The sequence below is a fragment of the Chelonia mydas genome, chromosome 1, assembly GCF_015237465.2.
Source record: "Chelonia mydas isolate rCheMyd1 chromosome 1, rCheMyd1.pri.v2, whole genome shotgun sequence".
Taxonomy (NCBI): Eukaryota; Metazoa; Chordata; order Testudines; family Cheloniidae; genus Chelonia; species Chelonia mydas.
In genome coordinates this window covers 48,993,775-49,013,770 of record NC_057849.1, presented here as the reverse complement: position 1 = coordinate 49,013,770, position 19,996 = coordinate 48,993,775, and the positions used below count along the sequence as shown (strand labels likewise).

Genomic DNA, 19,996 nt, shown 5'->3' with positions numbered 1-19,996 from the left:
CAAGCAAATTGCGGATTCTGTGAGGTTCTCATCTGGAATCTTCTTGGTATCCAGAAGGATCAGTTCAGTCTTTTGATTTTACATAAATTGGGTGAAAATTAAGCTTATCTTGTCCCCAGGGCCTTTAATTTAAAGTTATGGGTTGTACTGACCCAAACAAGATGGTGATGTTTCCAAGTTTAAAGTCCGTTCCTACTTTTGTCATAAAATTATATCCTGAGCCTTTTGGGAAAATGTTAAACTAAAAAAAGAATTATTTCTTACAGGTGTTGTCTCAGAAGCTGAGCAAAGAGAAAGCAGGTAAGTCCATAATCTTCTGAAAAGACATTCTGCTACTTACAAGTTATACCCTATTGAAAGTTTCTTGAGAAACAAGGTAAACATGTTAAAAGAATATACATCGTGATGGAACATCTGTGGGACTCTCTGATGTTTATACTAGACTCGGGTTCTGTATTTTTTTCAGTGCTGTTGTTTTGGACAGTTTTGTACTATTGTCCATGAACACGGTGTATATATATTTATTTAGCCACCGTTAGGCCATAAGGAAGTTGCAAATTCTGCTACTTTGGATTTACAGCTTGTAAAGTGGGTTCTGAAATAATAAGATAAAATATATATTTCTAGAGAGTCAGTGTTAGCGATGTGGAATTTGACAGTATGCCAGAATCTGGCCTCTTTCTTGTAACTATTTAAAGTGTATTTATTTAGCTAGGACTTTTGCAAATCATTTATGGGACATTAAGGAGGGATCACTGGCAGACTGATGTGGCCATTAAATATTAATGATACCCGCTTATTTGATTAGTACATAGGAAATTATTTCTCTTGTAATTAATTTTAATTATCTGAGGCACCCAAGTTTATGGCAATAATCATTACACTTGTGGAAATAAATAATTAGAAATCCAAACTCACTCAGTGTGACTACTAGGAGCTAAAATAAAGGTTTGGATATGCATCTGTGTGCATAGAGGTCCTCATTCAGCATGGCACTTAAACATATGCTTAAATCACATTGACTTCATGAATCCAATTGATTTCAGTGAGATGTAAGCCTATGCATCAGTGCTTTGCCTAAGTAAGTCCAGAGTTCTTTATTATATTGTAACTGAGAGCAATGAAGAAATGTAGAAAATGGCAGGTGTTTCCAAATGTGATATTAGTATTTAATAACAGTAACAGAATTTTGCAAAGAAGCCCAAAGAATGACTTGGTGAATCCTTATTGTCACATAACCCTATGTCCGTTCGAACCCTTTTAAAAATCATGAAGTATGAGATTTCTGGATCTGCACAAATCAGAAAAAAAATGAATTTCCTTTACAGTGCAAAGTACAGTGAATATGCAGTACACTCTGATTAAACATAAAGTAATTGTGGATCATTGTTTTAATGATTTTTTTCTCCATATTACCCTACTTCTACTCTTTATCTGGCTGGGGGACTGGTCTGAACAGGTCCTCTAACCCTGTGATCTCTTCTAGTTTAAATTAACATGTGCCACCGTTCCTTCAGTTCCCAAATTGCATCTTCTGTCTTTCCAAGGGCTATTTTAACTCTGCTAGATGAGGGAATCATTTTTATAGCCAATGTCACCAGTTCAACGGATCAGCTGGCAAAGGTGCTGATTTAGCACAATGGTTGGAATCTGGCCTAGAAAACGGAGGTCTTAATTGGCAGTTCTGTGCCCATCTACTTTACCATTGTGTCAATGAAATGTGATGGTTGTTAATTGTAGTATAGTTCTATTATGTTTTTGTGCACATTAACTTTATCTACTGGATCAGTTGTATTTTTGAGTAAACAATGTCGATACTTGCCTATGAAAAATAAGTGTACATTATTCTAAAGGTGAACAGCTTCCATCAGATGCTGGTATTGATTTAGTAATGAAATATTTTCTTCAGCTCTTTACTGAAATATCTACTTGAATCAAAATCTATATGTTGCACTGAAGACTGGAATCTTAAAGGATTTACAAGCATGTACATTTTAAACAAAATAGAGTATTTAAACAGCATTTCCAGTATTTTGACTATGATACATTTCTTAATTGCTTTTCTTTTACGGTAATATATCCTTTGTCTCTGCAAGAGAAATAAGATTTATCACCCATTTTACAGTCAGGGAATGCTTGTTGCAAACTGGCTACCAACAGGCTTTGTGACAAGTGATTTCCTGACATAATTTGATCACTGAAGTTTAACCATGGCATGTTGTCATGTAGTAGAGCTGGTTGGGAAATTTTCAGTGAAACAGTTTTTCATACAAAAATTGTAATTCATTAAAACCAAAACTTCTGTCAGAAGATCTGTTTTGACAAATTTCCCATTTAAATTTTTTTTTTTTGAAAAATTTATATATCATTAAAATATCATGTTTTGATACTTTCAAAAGGAAAAGTGTGTTGACTTTGATTTGAAATTTAAGTTACATTATAGTAAAACAAAATGTAAAAAGTCAAAATCAAAATGAAACATTTTGAAATGACTGAAACAAAGCATTTCAATTGACCTGAGCTGAATTTTTTCAAATGTTCTAGTTCACAAAAATTTTCAAGATTTTCACATTTTGTCCCAATTCAGGTTGGGAAAATATATTGAAATCTGAAAAATTCTGTCCGGATGGGAAACCAGTTTCCTACCCTGCTCTGTTATGTACTGCAATACAGTACTTTTTGTTTGATATGGATCTTATCAAAACACAAACACTGGAGTTTCCCTGCCATTGTAAGTTTCCTTATCATTATCCATTATAGGCAATACTTTTTTGTTGTTGTTTTTTAAAGCGGAATATTTTTAAAGGCAAACAGAATTTGCAAAAACCTATATTAATGCAATGTCAAGGTTGTGAATTTAAGGAATTTAAGGTTTGTGTTGCAAAATGTACTTTCCCATAATGAGCATGCTACTTATTAAGGTGTGTATCTTTAGCAGGTGAAATAGATGGTCAGTTTTTACAGGGAGAGATGTAGTGGGGTCCCCCAGGGATCTGTACTGGGACCAGTGCTGTTCAACATATTCATAAATGATCTGGAAAAGGAGTAAACAGTGAGGTGGTAAAGTTTGCAGATGGTACATAATTATTGAAGATAGTGAAGTCCAAGCTGACTGCAAAGCGATGCAAAGGGATCTTACAAAACTGGGTGAGTGGGCAGATGAAATTCAGTGTTGATAAATACAAAGTAATGCACATTGGCAAACATAAATGCCAACTATACATACAAAACAATGGGGTCCAAATTAGCTGTTACCCTCAATAAAGAGCTCTTGGATTCATTGTGGATAGTTCTCTGAAAATATCAGCTCAATGTCAATGTCAAAAAAGCTAACAGAATGTAAGGAACCCTTAGGAAAGGGATAGATAATAAAAAAAAATTATAATGCCACTATATAAATCATTAGTATTCCCACACACGCAGTTCTGATCACCCCATCTCAAAAAAAAAATGTTAGAAAAGTACAGAGAAGGGCAACAAAAATAGTGGATGACTAAGGGGAGATATGATAGGTTTATAAAATCACAAATGGTGTGGAAAAAGCAAGTAAGAACTTTTTTTTTTTTTACCCCTTCATATCACATACACACCAGGGGTCACCCAATGAAATTAATAGATGCCAGGTTTAAAACAAACAAAAGGAAGTACTTCTTCATATAATGCACAGTCAACCCGTGGAACTTGTTGCCAGAGGATGTTTGCGAAGGCCAAAAGTATAACTGGGCTCAAAAAATTAGATAAGTTCATGGAGGATAGGTCCATCAATGGCTATTAGACACGATGATCAGGGATGCGACCCCATGCTGCGAGTGTCCCTAACCCTCTGAAGCCAGGAGCTAGGATGGGATGATGGAATAGATCACTTGATAATTGCCCTGTTCTGTTCATTCCATCTAAAGCATCTGGCACTGGCCACTGTCAGAAGACAGGATAATGCATTAGATGGACCATTGGTCTGAACCAGCATGGCCGTTCTAATGTTCTTACGAAATAGTCTTCAAAAATACAAAACAGCTATGTGCAATCAGCCACTTAATTTTGCATTTCCTGACTGTTTTGTGTTTAACTTCAACATCTTAAAGTTGCAATAATGGAATTTGTGCATTCAGTTTCTTTAGTGTGTTAAAGCTCTCTTAATAAAAGAAGAACAAAAGCAGAGAAGAAAGTCCCCAAACTTCACCTCTCATGCTTATTTCTTTGCACTCCTTTCTTTCTCCTTGACATTCCTCCTCATTCTTTTTCCTTGGTCACCACTTCCACATTCCTCTCATTTTCCCTTTATCCTTTCTTTCTCTTTCCTTGGCCCTTTCCTCCTTATAGATCCCTTCCCTCTTCTTTCAACTTCGGTGTCCCACCCTCCATATTCTCTCCCTCTAGGGTTGTCATGGCCTAAAGAATGAATTCCAGGTAATGCTAGAATTGCTCAGTGGTTCATCATCTTCTTCCCTACCTACTATGAAGCTACCGGTTGTTTAGCAGGGAGTCCTCACTTCCAGCCTTGAATAAAGAAGGAGCTAATGATCAGAGACAGTGGTACTAGAATACTGGACAGTAGGAGTTTGGAGTGGAAATCAAGCCCTTTCCCTGTCATTGGTTGGCACCAGTGTTCCTCTGGTCAGGTCAGGGGCATACATATGTTGTTTTCCTTGGCCTCTAGTCATCTCTCCACAAAACCACATTTGTCTGTGAGGGGAAAATACTTTTCTTTGTACTGTTTTTCTTTCTTTTCTTTTGTATTTTTTTAGCTTTTAAAAATAAATTAAAAGATGTTTGGGATGCCATTTCCTGGAGTTTCAGAGTGAGTTCCTCACAATATGTTTATCATAACACTTGCAGCTTTTCTTAGAAAACATTGTAACTGCACAGAGTCACTTGGCCCCTCTGGGAAACCTTTTATGGCATACCAGCATTGTTAGAAATGTAGTGACATGTTCAACCCTCAAGAATATGGCAATATTTTATGAGTATGAATATTGTAAATAACGTTCTGCACATTAAATATGATATACATTAGGAGAAAATATTAAATACTGGCAAGTGGTGAATTAGTAAAGGGATGACTTAGTATTCCTGTTCTACTTTCTGATTTATTTCCCTGATATTGTATGCTGTGCTATAAGAGTTTCCACTTCTAAACAACAAATCTAAACTTTTGAACCAAACCCGCCACAATGATTTTCAAATAACTTAAACAGTAAATTAGAGGATACTCATTTCCAGAGGAGGAGATGAGTTTTCTCCAGCTTTGGAGTTCACATTTCTGTACAGTTGTGAGTGCATGTTCCTATACCACAGTTAGCTACAATAATTCAACTTGCATTTGCAGCCCTGGCAGCTTTTAATCGTTTAGTAAAGTAGCGTGGCCAAAATGTTCAAACTTACCATACTTAGGCACCCAAGTAAGGGCCCAGATTGTCAGAGGTATTGAGTAACTGCCACTCCCATTGACTAGTAGGAGATCAGCATTCCTGAAAAAACAGGCCACTTATTTAGGAGGCCAAATTTTCAAATTTGGCCTGTGTAATTTTGTGGCGCTAAATTAGTGACTTCTTATTAAAAGTTGTAACCATGCTACAAATGTTTAATGAGAACATCAGTTGCTTCCTGAAATCTTCTGTCAACTATATTGTTGCTGTCATTTCATAGGGGAGCTGCTTGTCTGCCCTGCTGGGATATAATTACCGTAATAAAATAGCCAACAACAACAAAAGAGAAAATATATTATGGGGAGAAAAATGAATATCCATTTTGACAGACCTATCATTATTCCATATGATAACAAATTGCACTTTGATTGTTCTTAACAGTACTTCTTAAGAAAGCTATTTATAAATGAGGTTTTGGGTGGTTTTGAATGCTGCTTAAGAAGAGTGACATAAATAATAGTTTGTAATCCACTAGTAAATGCCCCTCTAGTAAACGCCACATAGAAGATGATGTTCCTCTAACTCAAGTACTAGAGGTCTGTGCTGGAGAAATCAAAGGTCCTGGGTAGAGTTCTACAGAGAGAGGTACAGTAATTCCATTTCACAGAGGATTCTAATATTCTGAAACTTTGTTTCATTCCAATTCAGAACAAAAGCCTCAAATTTTGAAATTCTCTGCAAAACACAAAATTCTTGGGTCTCAGACTCGGACAGTCAGCATGGTGAGCTTCCCCAGAACTGGAACCCCAGGAAACCCTGATGTCCCTAGAACCCATGCAGTTCGCATTATTATTACTTACTGTTTTCAGTCTAGCAGTGCCTAAGGGGCTCAGCCAAAGATCAGGGCCCTGCTATGCTAGGCACTATAGGAACATTTATCGGAAAGACAGCCCCTGTCCTAAAGAACTTAAAGTGCAGGTTAAAAAAAAAATTAAACTGTTTTCTTAAATAATTAGCAATTAAGTTTTCAAAATCTAAAAAAGTATGTGTGGGTGAGGGGGAGGATTGGGGTGACAATAAAACTCAGCAACAAAGCTGGTGCCATAGCCCAGTAATGTTCATATCCCCTGGATCTGTCTATGAGCCAGTGTAACCCACACACCTCCTGAGTGTGGTGTTTATCCCCTCTAGTGGCACCAAGATCACTTAGAGATTAATGAGTCTGCTCTATAGCCTTAGCTAAGGGAGAGTTGGCTTTTAGCTCATGCACTAGAGGCTCATACACTAAGCTTCAGAGGTCCCCGGTTCAATCCCGCCTGCCAACAACCAGGGTCTGTTGATGTTACAAGTGGGGGCTCATCGGGGATATCAACTGGGAAGTCTCTGAAGCTCGGGATGCGCTTCCTCAGCTAGGGGAAGTATGTAACCTCCATACCTTCTGGGTGTGGTGTTCTGTGGCACCGAGACCACTTAAAGATTAATGAGTCTGCTCTAGGAGCCAGTGGGCTTTTAGCTTATGCACTAGAGGCTCATGCACTAAGCTCCAGAGGTCCCAGGTTCGATCCTGCCCCCAAAGACCGGGGTCTGTTGGTGTTACACCAGTACTTGCTGTGCTAAACATAAGGTACTTATATCATTTAATTTTTCAAGGCATAAGGTCTCTCTCCATACACTAGGTCTAAACTAAAATAGTCTTCTCCAAAACAGCCCTGCTCTACCACCACTAAAGGCAATCCATTCCCTTATCAGAGGTTCAGGATGAAAAGATGTGGCTCTTGCCATTAGAAATGCTGAGTACAGAGACCTGTGCGGTATGAGCAAGAGATCATAACAGAAAGAAAAAGGAGAGCTTGGAGTCACTTGAAAGAAATTTTCAAAGGAACAGGCAGCCCTACTGAAGCCCCTGTGACTTTGTTCCAACCTTCATGACCGCATCTGTGTTACTCCTCTGGGCAAGTCAGAGCACCTGTTCTGTGGAGGATAATCACGGATAGACATGTGTGTCTGAGTGAAGGAGAGGGATGCTTCTCGTCTCCAGCCAAAGTATAATCATCACTGGATGAAACTAAGCAAGCTAATTTCTCCCAGTATATCTCCTAGCAGCAATTATTCTACTCAGCTTGAGCATTTTGGTTTCTTAATGTATTTTAAAGTTATCACTGAACAGCACAAGACAACAGTTAACTCAAAGCACTGTAGACTGTGGATAAAGGAAGCGAATTTACTCTATTGACAAAATAATGAAGTCATCTTAAGAGCTGACAGAGCTATTTTAATGATGTCTGAAAAACTAAATATAGCAGTTTGTAGTCATATTTGCTGATGCAGGGTAATGTAGTCTCTAGCAGCAAGGGGCTGGCAGAGAAGATGGTGCACTGCAGTAATACAATGAAATCCTTACATGACCTTGGCTGTTTGTGAGATGCTCTGTGGATAGACGTGTGCCCTTGACTGATGCATTATGAAATGTGAAGAGAAGCAGATGTTAAAGCCTTATGGCTTTAACAAGTGGCCTGATCCTACTTTTCCAGGCAAAACTCCTCCAGGTGACTTCCAGGATAACTCTCACTGAAGAAATAGGGGCCACGTGGCATATCTGCAGTTATATATGTCATGCTGTAAAAGGGACCTGCTGCAAAAAATGGGCCTTATTCTGGGAGATATACTAGCACCTGCAACTTTTATTGGCCCTTAGTGGAAACTGCAGGTGCTTGGCTCAACTCAAGATCAGGCCCATTCTTTTCTTCAGGTCCTTCTGACTACATGCACTTTGCGCTTTTCAGTGGTACAAAGCTTCATGCTTACCGAATATGCTGTGGCTTTACTGCAGTCCCTGCGCCAGGGGCACAACATAGCTGCACTGCCCCAAGGGCAGACCAGGAATAAGACAGTGACTCAGAGCCACAGTCTATTCCACGATTTCCCCCTCACTCCAGTTGGGGGAACAAGCCCTATACCTGGTGCAGATTACTTTCCCTGCCTGGCTGGTGTGCTGGGGGGGGGTAGAGCCAAGGCTCTGCCCACTACCCCTCCACTCACCTGTACAGGAGAGAGAGTAGCAGCCCCCATAGACTTCTTACTCCTCCATGCTTAACCCACAATACAGGTAACCCATGCAAGGAAGGTAAGGAGGCTACTTCCACCCCTTACTGCCCTGCACAGGAGGATGTGTAGGGTCAGCATCTAGCCCTAAGTTATTGTGAGAAAAAACATTGTACCAGCATATTTTATAGAGCTCGGGACAGGGGCACCGTGTGTGTTCTGTAATCAGAACCAAAGCTGAGTACAGATCCCCACTAGCGCTGGGTGACATTGTTCACACAAATAGTTTATTCAAGGAAAAATGCAGATTTATTGTAAATAAACCTCCTCCTCCTCATCATCATCATCAAAAAGGGAGTAAAAACCCCCTCAAACAAAATAAAATGAAAAATGGGGAAGGGGGGATATTTCAGCTGGAACAATGTTTTATTTGACCCAAAATGAAATTTTATTTTGTTTGTTCATTTTGGTGAGAAAATCTGAAAAGTTTCCACTTAGGGTCAATCCGGGATGAAAAATCAGTTATTTGCTCAGCTTTGCTCCCCACCTGGGACGGGGTGTATAAACCTCACACCAGCTGAGCGAGGGTTAATGACCCACTCAGGGTATGAGCACCCCCACTGCATCACAACTGCAAGACATCAGGCCTGGTAGGAAGATGTAAAAGGGAGAAGTTCAGCTGCAGAGCTGGGAGGAGAGCAGACCTTCAGCCCTCGGCTCCTGGAGAGGAGCTCAGCTGAGAGCAGGGACTGCTCGTATGACTGCTGCCTTTTGGAGCCCACTTAGGGGAGATGGGCCTCATGCTGAATAATGAGTGCTTCAGAAGGTTACCAGTGACTCACCTGTAGGTGCCGAGCAGGGCTACGGCCTGCTGGAGAATCTTCGAAGCAGTCCTGCTGTGGGCTTGTCAGTTTTCTTTTGGACCTTCGATAACTCCGAAGGGGCGGACTCCCATGGCACTCTGCCAGTGGGCTGAGTCTCCTGCAACCAGACCATGATGTTGGCTGCCCAGAGATTGAAGACCTAAGGCCAGGAGAGTGCACAGTGGTGTAGTCGAATGGGAACACGTCCGAGGGCCGGGCCAGTATTATTAAGCACCAGCAATATTGTAGTTGAACCAGAAGGGAGCCTGGTCCCCCTACCCTGTAGTTTCCAAGCCGCCTGGGGTGCTGGAGGGACGCACTCACCCATGATGAGTTCTACATTGTGGGCTTGGCCCTGCTCGGCTCCACAAAGCTTCAGAGCTAGTAGTGGGGCCCATCACAGCCAGCATAGGTACATTGCAATCCCACCTCATCCAGGGCACTGGGCCCTTTTAAGCAGGGCAAGGGCTCAGCCAATCCGTCCCATAGGGGCAGCAGCCAGCAAGGGGGAGTCACTTGCCAACTCTGGCTCTTCCTCTAACCAGGTCACATGAGCCGCCACATCAGGGCAACTCAGCTCTGGGGCTGACTGTGTGTGGGGGTCCGTGCACTCTGGAGCGGGCAAAGGTAGGTGTGGGTCAGTCCGCTGGGGATCAGAGACTAAAGGTTGCTGAGGCTGTAGCTTGTTACTGAGCATGGGACTGGGGTGGCAGGGCAAGCTGCAGTGAAGAGGTTGGCAGGAAATCTTTTTGGGAAAGTCACAAGCAGGGTAACCCTAAAGCAGTCAGGATAGGCAGCCAGAGCTTTCCAAAGCTCACAGGACAGCTTTCATTTTGTTTCTGTCTGATCCACATAGGTTTGGTGGCTCACCTCCTGTAAGTAAGTGTGTGTGTGTGTGTGTGTAATTTTTTTTTTTAACCAGACACCTCGTTATTTCAGACAACCTACATGTCTGTAGACATGCCCAGTTTAGCCAAGGATTATTGTACTAGAAGTTCAGTATACAAATCAAATGTGAATAACAATTCAGAAGAACAAAAATTATTGTTTAAGAAAATCAATATTTTAATGGTGTACAGATTTAGGACTACACTGCTGGAGTGTAGGGCCCTCTCATGCCCTTAGGGGGCACCCTAGGAGGTGTACCCTATGACATCTTCCCAGTGACCTCTCTGCTCATCCAAATAAGCCTGTGCAAAATTCTGCTCTTGTTGATGTACTGGACTGAGGTCCATTGACTCTTAAAAAACAAAATGTGAAGAATGTGGTATCCTAAGATATTGCAGTTCATGGAAAAAAGATGGAGCAAGTTATAAACATGAATTTTTATTGTCTCAATTTTAATTTGGGAATTGTGCTTGTTTCTATGGAAGAACACAAAATAACCTGATCAAGTAGTCTATGATGGAATCCTCTAAATATTAGTTAAAAACAAAACCTTCTCCAGCAGTGAAACAGTAAAATTTCACAAAAAAGAAAAGGAGGACTTGTGGCACCTTAGAGACTAACCAATTTATTTGAGCATAAGCTTTCGTGAGCTACAACTCACTTCATCGGATGCATTCAGTGGAAGAAGTGAGCTGTAGCTCACGAAAGCTTATGCTCAAATAAATGTTAGTCTCTAAGATGCCACAAGTACTCCTTTTCTTTTTGCGGATACAAACTAACATGGCTGCTACTCTAAAACCAGTAAAATTTCAGTATGTCCGTCCTACCTACTAAAACTTGGTGTCTTAGCAAATGACTGTCTCCTTTTCACTAAGCTGAAAATAAATTATAACCATAGTTCATTTCTATAGATCAGTTAACACATTTTCAATCAAAAAGGAAAATATTTGGAAGACTTGTATCAGGGGAGGGATAGCTTTTGAGCTATGTTTGAGCATTGGCCTGCTAAACCTGGGGTTGTGAGCTCAATCCTTGAGGGGGCCGTTTACGGATCTGGGGCAAAAATTGGGGATTGGTCCTGCTTTGAGCAGGGGATTGGACTAGTTGACCTCCTGAGGTCCATTCCAACCCTGATATTCTATGGTTCTATGAAAAACAATATATATTAGACAACTTGAAATTAAGGTATTGTAAACATTTTTTCTACTTTAAATCATTTTTGCTTAGAGCTGCCAAAGAGACTTTGACACTTAACAACTGATGAATGAGAGAGGGATCCGCTACTTCTCTGGAGACTTAAAAAAAATCTGACAAGAACATTGCTGTAAATGACGATCTAATGTAGGTTGATAAACTGCTCTTAAGCTTGCCTCTGTTGGAATTAGGGGGTGCTGTCTTACAGCAAGCAGCGTCTGACATCAAACTTGGGCTGCAGCGTGATTTTATTCTGATGTCTGAACAGTTAACAAGGGTTTTCAACATAGAGCCATGTTCTGCCCTTATTTACACCTGAACAATCAGTTCTTCTGGAGTAGTGTTTTCCCAGGTGTAAATGAAGGGAGCAGAATTTGGCAGTTAATATATTCTGTGCCTTAAGGTAACTTTTAAACAAAAATAAACGGAATCATTTCATGATATAAAATAAAACAATGTAATCTTGTATATCTGTTTTCTATTTAAAGTACTGTAGTTCTTTCTCTCAACCTCTCTGATTGATATACTGTAACAATCCATTGTTAGACATTATTGCACTGGGCGAGGTGTCCTGATTCAAATTTAATTCAAAATTAAAAGGGGGTTAACGGTATTTACACTTACAGGCAATTAGTTAACTCCGAAGTATTTTTTAATGGAGAGTGAAGGCATTTTTTAAATGAGAGGGAACCACATGGAAGAGAGTGGTCATAGCATTGGCCTTCTACTTCTGTAATGAGCAGTTCATGAAGGTCATAGTTCAAATAAATTTGGTGATCCGTACTGGATGACTGTTCCCACCTCTGACAGGTTAGCAGGATTATCCTTTTACTTCATCTAGTTAATTTCTGCTAACTCCTTGAGGCAGGTGTGAGATGTCAAATTCCATGCGGAATATAATGGAGGTAGGGGGTAGCTTTCGGAAAGGACGTTTGGGTCTAGTACAGCTGGATGCTGAAGTAAGAGCCTTAGGGCAACCAAACCTGGGAAGATGGCTTAGTCTGGAGTTCATATTCAGTTCAAGTTACTTTTGGTAATAAATCCCAGGAAGTAGGTAACTTTTGACCTTATACAGAAGGCGTGACCTTGTCTGAACAGAATGGGGATTCTCCCATTGTAACCCACCAAGCAATATGGCACAATTGGCAGCTCTGCTCAGAAGCTTGCGAAAGGTGTCACAGGTGCTAGAGGTAGTGGAAACTTTCTTTGAATGAGGAGGGTGGAGGTGCATAGTGAAACCTAAATGTACTATGCACAGTACTAAGCATGGGGGGCGAGGAGAGGCGGGGGGGTGGGAGGAAGTTGGAGCTTTGGGGAGAAGTCAGGAATACTGCCCTGCATGGGGAGCAGGAAGAGTTGGGGCAGAGGGGGGAAGTTGGGGTGTTGGGGGTGGCAAGATTTGTGCTCTGCATAGGGAGTTGAGGCATTCAGGAGCACTGGGCAGCAGCACAGCCTGGAGAGCTTGGGGTGTGAGGAATAGCAGGGGGAGTGGGGTGGGTGCGCTGCATGGGGAGCAAGGGGAACTATTGGGTCTTGGGGAGGGGGTGTTGGAGAGCTGGCTCCAGGCTGGTCCCAGCCATTCACATCTCTCTTGCTGAGGGTAGCTGCTCCCAGTCTCTGCCCATCACTCCATTTCCTACAGGCTACCCCAGCTCGATCCCAGGCATCACAGCAGCATGCTCCAGCCCCTCTAGGTTCTGTCCCGAGGAGCCACAGAGCCCGCCCAACCTGAGTGTGCAAAGCAACTTGCTTAACAACAATGCCCTGGAGCAGAAGCATGGACCAGTCCTCACAATATTTTCATTGTGGGGTGCTAGCCTCCATTCTCTCCCCCGTTCCACCGCCCAGGCAGGATGAAGCAGACACAAGACCTGCCCGACTGTGCCTGGCTTGTCACAGTGTAATGCTAGGGTAACGAAACCCTCGGCTGGGTTGTGAGTGGGAGTCCAGGACCTCTTGATCTAAAAGCATGAGCCTCCATTGCTTGAGGTAGAAAACTAAGTCCTGTAGCTCAAGGGCAGAAGTAGACTCAATAACCTCTCTATACGGTGTAGCCACTAGAAGGGGACAAAGAGCTGTAAAGTATTAACATGCGTTACACAAGCTTCAGCCAAAGAAGTGCTGCTTCTAAAAAAAGCAGTGGGCATTTTTTTTTAGTAGGTTTTTACCTAAAAAATGTTACAGACTCTGCCCTTCCAGTTGTTGTGTATTAGATTCTGTCCAGTCCAGCATGCAACTCTGATAGAAATGCACTAATAGTTACTGATGTTTATTGAGCACTCTGCAGCAGAAGGCAGGAACAAATTAGTAATCACCTCAGTGCTGTCAAAGCACAGCTGAAGGCAGCAGTACAGAGGTGCTGCAGCTGCATGCAAAATAGAAATTCATCCCCAGTGTCCAAGCCCATTGAAGTGAATGGATTTTCGCCAGCTATGAATGTGGCCCGGTGTTTTATGAAGAGAGAGCAATAAAGAAGGGCAAGTTCAGGAAAACTGCGGACAAAACGGTGGGCATGTATCTGAATCATCCAGCAGGGATCTGAAATTGTTCACTCCATTCTTGGTGAAGTGTCAGCTTTTCAGTGTGGGAGGAGGGAACATAAATGGCTTCAGGCTTTTATTTGAAATATGTTTATACTAGGTGCATACCTACCCGAAATATTTCTTGGTTCCCAAGGACTTTGTTATATAAGGCCAATGTGTATGTCAGGAGAGTTTATTTTAAAGCACAAGCCTGCATCTGCCCCGATATAACTGCACAAAAGCCAGTGGGATTTACGCTAGCGGTGAATTTGGCTCAGGTTTAATCTTGATTTAAAGTTAAGCAATATGATTAAACATTTTAAGATTTTTGCTCAAACTGTCAAGCATACACTGTACAAAACCTAGCTAAGCTTGTTTGCCATTATGACCTTTCAGTACCAATGAAGATTTTATATGTGTGATGGTTTTATATTGGGTAACTTGCACACATCGGCTTCTGGTGGGTTATTTTTTTCTCTTATAAAAATCAGATCACAGGGCCCGATCACTTTGTCCCCACCCTCGTTATCGTGCCCCAAGGGAGTTTCCATAAATGGATCTGGCCCTTCTTATGTAAAAGGGGAAGACTTTCATCAGCTGCCTCCATCACACCATCACCCCTTTCCAGAACCCTGGGCCATATTCAGGAGGCTAGTTTTCTAGCTTCTCCCTGCCCCCAAGAGCAAAATACAGTCACTTCTCTTCTGTTCATACCATGCATGAATACAGTGTTCATGCTGAGACCTATTGACTTATGTAATGTCATTAAGCTATTTTTCATACGATCCTCTCTCCCCTTCTTAACAGAGTTTAACATTTATTCTTTCTTAAAACTACTGTTCACTGAACTGTTGTTTCACTGAATTGTCCACCATGATGCATAAATTAGTTAAATGCACTATTTAAATGTTTCCTTCCAATATGTCTTGTAGTCCCTAACATGAGTCTGGGACTTCACTGTATTTGGGATTTCGACTCTGATCCTCCCACCGGAAACATACATGCTTAACTTTGCTCATGGGATCAGTCCCTTTGATTTCAGTGGGACTATTTTGCGTGTAAAGTTAAGCACGTGCTTAATCGTTTGCAGAATTAGGGCCTTAATTAATTGTGAATATATTTTGCAGTTGGTTCCATTCTTAGGATCGCCACTCCTCCTGGCTTGGCTGGGAGTCTACCGGAATCAGCCTCAATCTCTCAGTGACTATTAAAAGCAATCCAGAAGATTTTAATAGGCCAAAAGTCCAGTCAGTGGTGCAGCGGGGCTAAGGCAGGCTCCCTACCTGCCCTCGTTCTGTGCGGCTCCCGGAAGCAGATGGCATGTCCGGCTCCTCAGTGCGGGGGGCAGCCAAGGGGTCTCCACAGGCTGCCCCCGAGCACCAACTCAACAGCTTCCATTGGCCAGGAACCACAGCCAATGAGAGCTGCAGGAGCACTGTCTGCAGGCAGGGGCAGCGTGCAGAGCCCCCTGGCCCCTCCACCTAGGAACCAGACATGACAGCTGCTTCCAGGAGCTGCCCGAGGTAAGCACCGCTCAGCTGGAGCCCTCACCCCGTCCCTCACCCCATCCCCTGCTCCAGCCCCGAGCCCCCTCCTGCACGCCAACTCCCTCCCAGAGCCTGTACCCTGCACCTCCCCCCACACCCCAACCCCTTGCCCCAGCCCTGAGCCCCCTCCTGCACCCAAACTCCCTCCTGGAGCCTGCACCCAAACTCCCTCCTGGAGCCTGCACCCCAAACCCCTGCCCCAGCCTTGAGCCCCCTCCTGCACTCTGAACTGCTTGGCTCCAGCCCAGAGCCCCCTCCTGGACCCCAAACCCCTCATCCCTGGTCCCACTGCAGAGCCTGCACCCCCAGCTGGAGCCCTCACCCCCTCCCACACCCCGAGCCCCATTCTGCACCCTGAACCCCTCATTTCTGGCCACATCCCAGAGCCTGCACCTCCAGCTGGAGCCCTCACCCACACTTCCGCCCCGCACCCCAACTCCCTGCCCTAGCCCAGTGAAAGTGAGTGAGGATGGGGGAGAGCAAGGGATGGAGGGAGCAGGGGGCAGGGCCCTGAAGAAGGGGCAGGGCAGGGATCTGACCTTGGAGAAGAAGTGGGGCAGGGCAAGGGTGTTCGTGCTTGTGCAATTAGAAAGTTGGCAACCTACCCATTCTACATTTTTAATCAGCTTTTCTTAACAATAAATTTGTGCTTTCCTTTTAGTTTCCATTTAGAATTAAACTTGTATCTGCTAAATTTCAAACATGTTAATATCAGACTATCGGGAATTTTCCCACAAGCTGGAGTGACACTGATTGATACCTCTCCAAATTAAAAGACTGTATAAGATGACAGTCCATTCGCTGGCTGTAATTTTATTGTCGCTTGCTCAAATGTTTAGATGGTAATAGATGGTAAAATGCTAACATGAAAGGCAATACTTACTGCTAATTTATGATTACAAGTGATGTGCAATTAAGAGTCTTAACACTGGGATAACACTTCCCAGTGATATAGTGCTTCCCTTTTAGAAGATATGAAAATACAAAAAGTGCAAGCATCACTGCAATTAATTAGATTGGGTGAGCTGTTTGTAAGACATTTGATTATTAATTTTTAAAAATATCTGCTTTAATTCTGCAAACCAATTTATCTTCTGCAGCAGTAAGGAGTGTGAAAACCAGAGGCTCGTTTCATTAGACAGCCTGATTCAGTGCCCATTACAGTCACTGGAAAGACTCCCACAGAATTAGGTGGGAGTTGGATTAGCCTCTTAACGATAAAGTAGAATTCATTTAGATCTGTAGAGATATTAAAATAAAATCTTCCTTGAGTTCACAACAGTTCAGAATGGAATAACTACTCTATTTCTCTAAGAGAGAATGTGAAGCTCAGGAACTTAGATGGGGTGGGATCTGAGTTACCCAGGAAAGAATTTTCTGTAGTATCTGGCTGATGAATCTTGCCCATATGCTCAGGGTTTAGCTGATCGCCATGTTTGGGGTCGGGAAGGAATTTTCCTCCAGGGCAGATTGGAAGAGGCCCTGGAGGTTTTTCGTCTTCCTCTGTAGCATGGGGCACAGGTCACTTGCTAGAGGATTCTCTGCTCCTTGAAGTCTTTAAACCACGATTTGAGGACTTCAGTAGCACAGACATAGGTGAGAGGTTTTTTGCAGGAGTGGTGGGTGAAATTCTGTGGCCTGCGTTGTGCAGGAGGTCAGACTAGATGATCATAATGGTCCCTTCTGACCTAAATATCTATGGATCTATAACTTTTTACTTCTTCTGATATGCAAAGTTGTTTTAACAAGCTTTTTAATGAAAAATTAAAACGAGACTGTTAGTTTAATAATTTATTATTTATTTATATTATTGTGATGACTAAAGGTCCCAGTCATGGATCAGGGCCCTGTTGTGCTAGATGATATACTAACATAGTGAGAGACAGGCCCTACCCTGAAGAGCCGACAGGTTAAGTAACCATTAATTCATTATTGTCTTTTTGCTCCAAAAAGGGTGAACCCTAAAGTATTAACATCTGTTTCTAATTTCAACACTTAAATTATCTGTAAAATACCTTTTTCGGAGCCTGTAGCAAAGGACACGCTGGTTTAAAGAGGACATTTAAATGGCAGAATAAGGCCTCTGTCCTACAATGTGTTCCATGCTTGGAGACCTGTACCCACACAGAGCTCATTGCAGGATGGAGGACAAAGCTGGCATTGATCATGCTGGCAGCCCTCTCTGAGTACTGAGACTCTGGGAACTTTCTCAACTGTTCTGCCGTCCTCTCATGCTCTTCCCCTGGTGTTTATTTCCCTGTTGCGTATTGTCTGAATTGTCCACTGTGAGCTCTCTAGGGCAAGGACTCTGCTTGTGACAGTTATTGGTACAGTGCCTAGCACAATGGGACCCTGCTCCCTGCTTGGTGTCCTTAGGCGCTACCTCATTAAATAGTAAGCGAGCTATTCCAGGGCAAACTGGGAGCTGATGTGAAGCACTGGAAGCTAGACAGCTCTAGATTCAGATTGCCTCTGCCCTATTTACTGATGAATGAGACAATGGAGTCTAAGTTACATGCTGATGAGCCTAACAAGGGGTTGGAAGGTTATAAGCTAAAGTAAGGGGTGACTTAGTTTAACTTGTGCCCTCCTTGTAGTCGCTTTTTTGCAACATTCATCTCGTTTGGTCCTGCAGTATGTGTGTTGCACCAGCTTAGACTCACCACCAACTTGTGGACCACATGCAGAGGAGTGGGGGTGTGTGTGTGGAGTTTTCGTTGGTGTGATGTACATGTGTAGGGCCCAGAAGTATATGTTATATTAGCATAGACTTACTTAGACTCAGCTCTTAATTAGGCCCCTGGAATGCTGTGGAGAAAATGTGCTCAGCCTTCAGGTATTCACTTGAAAGGGCTTCACTTTATTTGTGTACACAGAATGGTTTGGTCTGGTGCAGGGAAAATGTTTTCTTTTCCATCTGCTTCCTTCCCTTGGGCTTGATCCTGCTCCTGCTAAAGTCAGTGGCAAAACTCTTATTGACATCAGTGGGTGCCAGATCAAGCCATTTAACAAATACTCTTCTAAGTGGGGTTACAATACAGCGTACATTCGGGGTGTGGTGTACATATTGCTATCCTTTTAAAAATACAGAGTCACTTCTGTTTGAATTACTGGGTTTCTCTAATGATTATTCTTTTAGGTGAGCCAGAAAAGAGACTTCTGTTCTTTGGCTGGAAACACACACCTACTTTGGATGCCTTTCTTCTCTTTCCCTCCTCCCTTGCGCCTAAAAGCAAACAAAAAGCTCTCTCAGGGAAAAATGTATGTTTGGACTAGGAACTGAGGCAGCTGAGATTCAGCTAGTTATTTTTGATTGCCTCTTAGTTGTGGGGTATGGGGATCAGATACGGTCAAGATTTCCACTGCGTTCCAGATCTGTTTTCCTCCTAAGGTTAGCAGTCTGTTAGTGTGATTTCCCGCGCCCCCTCCCCCCTTCCTCAGCTTTTCCCACAGTCAGTAAGACTTATCTGACAATGGAGTTAGTGTCAACTGTCCAAAACTAACTAGGAGATATATTCCTTTCATCACTCTTGTGCTATTATTGCTTATCAATGACACTCTCTAACTTAAGTGACTGTGGTTAATTTACAGGCATACAGGGCCAAATTCATGCCTGTGGTAGCTCCACTGATTTCAGTGACATTATGCCCTAGGTGGATTTGGCCCAAGGTGTCTGAGAGACACAAGTGGTAAGAATGTGCTAGTAACAAAACCAAGAGTAGTGAAGACACAGAAAGCGAATAGAAAGCTAAGAGCTGTGGCAGGGTTCACATTTCAGAGTTCTGGGGTATGCTGCTGCATTATGGAGTTTAGAGTTTGCGGCTAGTGTTGCATAAGAAAAATTGTTCTTATTTAAAAGAAAAAAAAGTCCAATGTCCAGATTTTTTAAAAGTGTCCTACTTAGTAAAGGCACAGGAGATTTTCAAACATGCCTAAAGGATTTCAGAGCACAAATTCCATTGAAAATTATTAGGACTTGTGCTTCCAAATCCCTGCTTAGAGGCTTCTGAAAATCTCCCCCATGATGCAAAACCAAACACACATAAGCTGGGATTTTCAGATGAGCCTAAAGGAGTTAAGTACTCCAATCCTATTGAAGTTCAATGTGATTTGAGCACCTAACTCCCTTACCTGCCTTTGAAAAGTGCAGCCTTCATATTTCTGATTAACAGATACACTTAAAAAAATCTATGAAATGTAAAATCAAACATTTCAAAGGTTAACAGCTAACCTGTGGTTTGCAGTGTAAATATCCAGAAATGTACCCAGAGCAGCCTGTTAGTCTTGTGTGCAAAAATCTCTGGATTGTTCACATTTGCCACTATAGTATTCATCCTTGTTTTCTGTGTTCTTCTAGGCTACACGTCTCCCTTCTTACCCTCTTTCCCTACCTATCCTGCAACTCCAATCTTCAGCTACCATTCCAACCCACACTTCACTTTCCTCTTCCCCCACTTTCCACTGTCACCTCCCAGCCTTCTTGCTCTCTCCGTTCTCCCTTAGTCCAGTGGTGTCATTCTACCATCTTTCTTCCCTTTGATCCATCCTTGTTTTCCTTGTCATCTCCTGCTTCC

General features: G+C 42.5%; 1 protein-coding gene across 9 annotated transcripts in view; it reads left to right on the top strand.

Annotated features, from left to right (window-relative positions):
- STARD13 (StAR related lipid transfer domain containing 13) overlaps positions 1–19,996 on the top strand; it is a 492,723-nt gene that overhangs the window by 220,875 nt on the left and 251,852 nt on the right. For all 9 annotated transcript variants that reach the window (XM_037892239.2, XM_037892229.2, XM_037892233.2 and 6 more), the window contains one exon: positions 267–300. In XM_037892239.2, the coding sequence (XP_037748167.1) occupies positions 267–300 (34 nt within the window). The remainder of the gene's footprint in view (positions 1–266; positions 301–19,996) is intronic.